General features: G+C 43.0%; 1 protein-coding gene across 1 annotated transcript in view; it reads left to right on the top strand.

Moving 5' to 3' along the window:
- camsap2a (calmodulin regulated spectrin-associated protein family, member 2a) overlaps positions 1–7,500 on the top strand; it is a 91,507-nt gene that overhangs the window by 34,144 nt on the left and 49,863 nt on the right. The window contains exons 3-4 of the mRNA XM_084067156.1: positions 3,052–3,213; positions 7,205–7,285. Of these exons, the coding sequence (XP_083923282.1) occupies positions 3,052–3,213; positions 7,205–7,285 (243 nt within the window). The remainder of the gene's footprint in view (positions 1–3,051; positions 3,214–7,204; positions 7,286–7,500) is intronic.

A 7,500-nucleotide genomic window follows, 5' to 3' on the forward strand; every position in this document is an offset into this window, starting at 1 on the left:
AATGAATGGCTTGCATGAAAGTCGAGTGTCAGAGTATCTGCTTTCAATTAAGGTCACAAATGTGTTTCACTTCAGTGCCTGTTTTCCAGTTAACTTCCTTTTGTTACAAAACTTATGAATGATAAATTACCACAACAAAAAGGACCACGGTTTAGTAATCATCAATCCTTTTTACATCATCTAAACTAGAGTTCATGGAATCATCAGTGCCATTGAGCAGTTGAGCAGTGAGCAGAGAAACATCCATGACTCATCCGTTGACTACTTCCAATTCATACTCACAACATACGCTTTCAGCTTTTTTAATTCACCGCAGCAGCAGCTCCGCATGCCTTCGTCAGTGAAACACGTCTGTTTTCATGACTGCTGCTGCGATAGATAAAATAAAAAACTGAAAACATTTTTTGTGATGGCTGATTGTTCCGTAAATAACACTGTGTGTTGTGAGGCTGCACCCGGGTCCTTGATTTAAGCAATATTACACGAGAGGGTGTGCGTTATCGTGATTATTTCACCCTCAAGTGTAATATGGCGATTATACAACAGTTACCATCAAAATAAAACATATCAAAATGTATTCATATCGCGGGATATTTCTCTCTCAAAATAACAACCTTTCTGCGAGTCTTATCTCTGTTATCCTGGAAATACATGGGGTCTGACAGAGACAGACAGAGTCCTTGTTTACTCATCCATGCTAGACAACTTTTCTCAGACTGGACTCATAGAGAAACAAAACTTAACTGTTAGCTCAATCTCATGTATTTGAGATATTCGATAGAAATAAAAATAAAAATATGCCGGATTTCAATCAATCAGATTGTTTCGTCGGAACTACCTGTTGTATAATTTGTAACAATTCGTCACTCAAAGCACTCAAAGCTTTGGGACTAATAGGCTGTTTGCATATTTGTAGTTCCCTTTTCCAGAAGGTGGCATAAAAATGTCCTGTTCCCGGTCAGTATCTCATAGCTTCATTTGATTGGCTTAAGCAGCAGATTTGAACAGGAACATATATGAAGATGTCTTGCGTTTCCTGTTCAAATCTAGTGCTGAAGCCCTGAGAAAACTGATCCGGAATAGGAAATGTTTATGCCACCTTCTGGAAAAGGGAGCTACAGCTATGCACCGAAACTATTGCTTTCAATTCATCCCATTCCAGGAAAAATACTGTCCAGAAAAACAGGTTTCATTTCAGCTGGTGTTCTACAGATTCCAGGTTTTTTACATCACGTCAAGATCGGTCCTAGTACAACGAAATTAATTGGACTGTGTTACCAGGAGACGACTTACTGTATTCAGCCATTCTAATACTAAAGTTGTCGTTCGCTTTGAGAAAAGTGGGTCGTGTAACCAGGGACCATAGGCACACTTGTTTCCAGGGCAACGGTCACCGCGGGAACGGCGGTGTGGAGATAGAGAGCTGTCAGAGTTGATGTACAGTAGCGGAGATAGTAGACTCCATACTCTGATACTTCACTTAACACAGCTAGCGGTTCCCAACCTTTTCTGGATCAGGGCCCAGTTGAAAATCTGTCGAGTGTCTATACGAACACAATTGGCCCGTGTTCGGGGGAGGGAAGCCGGACGGGGAGCGTGATATGGACAAAGGATATGGATATAGGACAAAGGCTCTACGTCCTCCCGGTGGGGGCTCCTCACTGGCGGGTGGGCCAGTAGGATACACCAGCAGTGACAACACACAGACATGTGTGTGGGGAGGAATTAATTGGCATAACAACTAAATTGGGGAGAAAAAGGGTTGAAAATAAAGACATATGTGGGGAGGATTAATTGGCCTAACAACTAGATTGGGGGAAAAAGGGGTCAACATAAGTTCAGTATGTTGTAAAGATGTTTATTTCCTTACAGTGTAACTCATCTTCAGTGGCCTTAATTGAGTCTTGTTACTTTATTCATATGAGCTCAGATCAGATGCAGTGTTTTCCATTGTCCACAGCACATATTTCTCTCAAGCCGCTAGTGCTTTTTTCATGGGCTCTTTAACACATCGGGTGCCAGCATTTTTTCATAACAACTTACATTGGGTGCCAGCATTCTCCCCATTGACTGCGCTTTACTGTTTAAATCTGTAGACTCCGCGACGAGCAAATCCACGTAAAAAAAAGCATCCATTCATGTTGAGCGATGACCCTGGCTACAGCCTGGAACCATAACATTTCACTTGCGAGTTACAACAGGGGGGGATCGCGCATGACCGGTTTTCACCACAGGAAACGGATTCGGAGATATAGGCGTTTTAAAGAAGGAAATAGACAGGAAGCGGATGGAAGCCATATTTTTGTTTCCGGTGATCCATTTGGCCTATCCTTCTTAGGATCACAATGGGTACTCCCAGGGCTGCTCTAGCCCCGCCCGTGCGGAGAAAAACGAAAAAAACTAAAAGACTGAACTCACGGTCCAGACCGTGAACGGCACCAGAGCGCTACTATGTAAACACACGGTCCAGACCGTGATCGGCACCCGATGTGTTAATAACCAGGATGAAAATGCTGCTAAGATTAGATGTCGAAAAACTGAGAATAAATCCCTAATGTAGTAGCTCATTATTTCTACCAACTCGAGGAGAAAGGCGCCATTAACTTGTGCTCTCATCTGGGTAAAATTAAATAAGAGCAAGAGTGTGATGAAATGAGCATAGTAGCATCCCTTGCAATGTTGATTGCCGGGCGTCACTTTTCCCTCTACAGAACTGGCATATTTTCAGCTGAACAAAGTAGCGTCAAGTCAAGTGACATTTGGCTCTTCAACACTCACCGTTGAAGTGCCTTTGAGCAAGGCACTGAACCCCCAAATGCTCCAGTGTAGCTGTTAAGTTGCTAGTGAAGTATGAAGCAAGGCATTACCGAAAATGAGCATTCGTGCTCAGTGAACCACAACGCGTCGCAATGCAAGCTTATAGATTGTCTATTTTCACTATTCATCATACGACAAAGTACAGTATATAGGGCTTAAGTGATTAAGCCTACGGTACATCGCATGTGATTTACCCTTACCGTCTGTGTCTCTGTGTCTCTCTCTTGTCTCCAGAGCTCCCATCTGGCTATGATAGACACCCTGATGATGGCGTACACCGTGGAGACAGTGAGCGTGGAGAAGGTGATGACATGTCTACGTCAATACTCCACCCACAACCCTGAGATAGAAACACCCTACGACACAGAAGACGCAGTCACCACCTGGATGAACAAGGTGGGTGGTACCGGCCTCTGATGTGAGACGTTGTTTAAGGATATGTAAACATTTACCTCCGCCAATGGTTCTCAAACTCTTTAATTTCAAGGACCCCCATAGCCTGTAAGGGTCCATTAGGAACCCCCTCCAGGAACCCAGAGCATCCCTGGACCCCACTTTGAGGACCCCTGACCTCCGCCATGGACAAAATGTTTTCTCCCCCATCTGTCCGTCTGTTTGATAACTCAACTTGATAGCAGTTCATAACTGCTTGAGGATGCCTCTAGCAGTTATGAACGGATTTGCACAAAACTTGGTGCAAGTGTTGGCCCTGGACCAAGGTTGGACTGATAAGGTTTTCATGCTGATGGATCAAAAGGGGGCGTGTCAGAGGGCATGGCCTGGCACAAAAATGCACATAACTTCTGAACAGATTAACATAACACAACAATGCTTTTTTTATCAAGGGCCCAGGAAGACATGAAAATAACCGATATACAAGCTCACAATGCATCACGGATGTGACGTGTTGTGAGTGTGTACATTGGCTATTTTCAGCGTGCGACACCATTGTAAGACGGAGCATAAATTAGGCATAACTGGTCACATGCATCATGAAGTTTTATTGGCTGAGCAATTTTTTTCCTATATAATCTAGTAGCGTAGTATCTTGTGCTAATGTTTTTTTAGTTACAAATGTCCTGCTGGTCTAATAAGGATCATTTTAATACAAATCTCTCCCAAAAATTCAGATTCTATGCACATTATAATATAATATATAATATAACTAGAAAATGTGCTCCTCGGAGCACAGGTCTCCGCCAGTACTGTTCCTGATTAATCCTGTCTTACCTATTTATATTACATATTGTCACGTGACACTTGACCAATGTTAGCTTGGCTGATGGAAGCTCACTTCAAAAAATATAAATTATTTTTTGAAGTGACACACATATTTATAGATGTCTATTTTGTCATGCGTCTCGCTAGCCAATCAAAGCACACCCTTTCAACATATTGTCACGTGTCACGTGAAGCTTGACCAATGTTAGCTTGGCGGACACACGGAAGGACGGAGACGAAAACATACTCTCCACCTCTGGCGGAGACAATAATTATAATATAATAATCCACTGACTAATACTAGTCAGTGGATTGGAGTGTAGTTTTAGTGACATCTATTAGCTGCCGTGCCTATATTTCCTATAATGATAGTGACAGTAAAAGGGTGACTAGTCCTGTAGCAGCGCACTCTGAGCTTATGTAATACTGCTGCTGTGTGTTATGCAGTTATGGAATATGTATGTAGTGTATGTGGATCTATCTGGACAGTATGATGAGAGAGAGAGGACGGTTCAATGGCTGCTTACCCTGTGGCTTGGACCACACGCACAGCTGTGTGTGTGTGTGTGTGTGTGTGTGTGTGTGTGTGTGTGTGTGTGTGTGTGTGTGTGTGTGTGTGTGTGTGTGTGTGTGTGGGGCAGTGTGCTCTTTCTTATACAACAGGACACTGTCTGCTTACATTCCTCTTCTAGGAACACTGGGCTGATACCAACACTGGACACACACGTGCACACGCTCACAAATATGCACACATGCACGTACAAACAAACTCACACAAATTCATTGCAATGACAGATGCAAACAGAAACATGAATACAGAGCAGACATATCTCTCTCTCTCTCTCTGTCACACACACACACACACACACACACACACACACACACACACACACACACACACACACACACACACACACACACATGCGCTTGCTTGCTTGCGTGCGTGCCCACTGTCCACGCACACACACACTCAAAGATACACACATTAATGCAATGACAGATGCACACAGAAACATGCAAGGAATACAAAGCGCACACATGCATATTCTCTCTCTCTCTCTCTCTCTCTCTCTACCTCCCTCTCTCTTTCTCTCTCACACACACACACGCACGCACGCACGCACGCACGCACGCACGCACACACACACACACACACACACACACACACACACACACACACACACACACACACACACACAGGCAGGCACACAGACACATACACTAGTGTGGTGAAGTGTGTTGTGTTGTTGGGTTCTAAGCAGCATATGTTCGCTGTAGGAGTGATCTCATGTTTAAACAGCTCCAACTGTCGTCAGCTCCACTAACGACTAACTGGAACACAAAACACTGCATGTTTATTCAAGCTTTATAATTACTGTAAGAAAAACTACATTCATTTGAAGGTTTTTATTATTCTAGCAAGATTATCAAGGTTTATTTCTTAACCCATTAATAACTGAGACCGATTCTAAAAATGCCTTCTAAATCCTAACAGTTTTCTGAAAAACGTGTGTTGCTATATAGCTAATCTTAAATTACACAGATGCTTCCCCAGTTTTGATTGGCTAAATTGCATGTAGATCAAAGTATTTGACACTATCAGCACATTCATTATTTAATTGCCTATGTATTAAATCCTGAGTGTTAATTTAACTTGGAGAGTGTACAAATGTGACCAAATGGATCTGTATAGGGGTCCAATTGGTTACATTTTTAACCAGAATTACAAATGGATTAAAACTGAGGATTTTACTGTGTGTCGTTATTGTTAGATATCAGCTGATATCTAGCTTGGCCAGGCGCTCCATCCAACACAATCGGCAGTGTTCACTGTGTCGCGGCATTAGCGACCCCTGCTGGTTGGTCGGGGTGCCTGTTCAGCGGGAAGGGGAACTGCGGGAGATACAGTAGCAGGAACTTTCTTGGACATTACGGTCTCCTGTGTCAGGGAACGTCTGGTTGTCTGGCAATGGATCTCACCTTGGGGTCCATGGTCCCCCAGGGGTCCTTGAGGGGGTTCCAGGGGGTTAGGGTTAGGGTCAACTAAATGATTGACATTTTGTATTCATCTTTATTACATGTAAAAGTACAAGAATGTCTATTTTGATCACTGTTATCTTAGAACAGGGGTCTTCAACGTTTTCAGGCCAAGGACCCCCTAGCTGAGAGAGAGATGAAGCAGGGACCCCCTCTATATTGTATAAAATTGTGTTTCAGATTTAACTTTTTTTGTTTACTTGGTCTGCTCTTTTTTTCCCTCTACACCAAACACCTCTTTGCCCAAAAAATAGCCGATCTACAAGCTCACAGCGCCTCGCAGCGTGAGGCGTTGTGAGCTTGTAGATCTGCTATGTTTTGGTAAAGTTCTCCTTAGAAAAGGGATGCTAGGGTTCAAGTGGTTAAGGTAAAAAAAAAAATCATATCACACAAAGATTTGGCGGGCCCCCTGTAGTAACTCTGAGGACCACCTAGGGGTCCCGGACCCCCTGTTGAAGACCCCTGTCTTAGACAGTACATAGATAATCAATTAATTCTGGACCAAATGTCAGACCATATTGAACCACATTTTGCATATTAGATTGCGGTCCCAGAGATCATCAGAGAGAGATCATGGCCTGATCAATGCATATCAAATTGAGGTTCTTTAAAATCTAAAAAGTTGAGAATCACTGTTCTTCACTCTCCACAGACCAACAGCAGAGGTTGGCGGTAAATTGACAATTACTAAATCTGGGGATAAAACGGGGGGAAAAATCCATTTATCAGCTGTTATTATTATTTTTTGTTAATTTATCACATTTACCTACTACTATACCTACAGTACCTAGAGTGGTGTGACTGTCTTAGTTGGGTCTTTGTTTAAAAAATATCCTGGGTCTGAATGGCACCAGCTTAGATTTCTGCACAAAGGATACATATATTTATTTATTTTTACAAAAAAGCATTAAGTACATTCATAATCACAATGCCATGGGTTAGAGTGCAGCTCTACACCAGTGTTACACATCCTAAACACAACTTATTATAATGTATGCTATGTATTAATGTCCAATCTCTCTCTCTCTCTCTCTCTCTCTCTCTCTCTCTCTCTCTCTCTCTCTCTCTCTCTCTCTCTCTCTCTCTCTCTCTCTCTCTCTCTCTCGCTCTCTCGCTCTCTCTCTCTCAGGTGAACGAGTGTTTGAAAGAAACGGTGTCTCAGGAGCAGAGGAAGGATTCACAGAGCTCAGAACCAGCAGGGAGTCCACGGGTGGGTGTCTCTCCTCCCACTGTTCATGTCTTTTTTCTCCACTTATCTTTCTCTCTCCTCTTCTTCTCCTTCTTCTCCACCCACCCGTTCTCTCCTTTCATTCCCTCTACTCTGAGCTTCTTACTGTACCTGTTATCTGCTCTGCTCGCCTTTCCTCTGTTCTCTTTTGTTATCCTCTGCTCTGTTCACTTATCTTTATGGTATTTTATACTTTT

Source organism: Gymnoscopelus microlampas, assembly GCF_963454915.1.
Source record: "Gymnoscopelus microlampas genome assembly, chromosome: 9".
Lineage (NCBI taxonomy): Eukaryota > Metazoa > Chordata > Actinopteri > Myctophiformes > Myctophidae > Gymnoscopelus > Gymnoscopelus microlampas.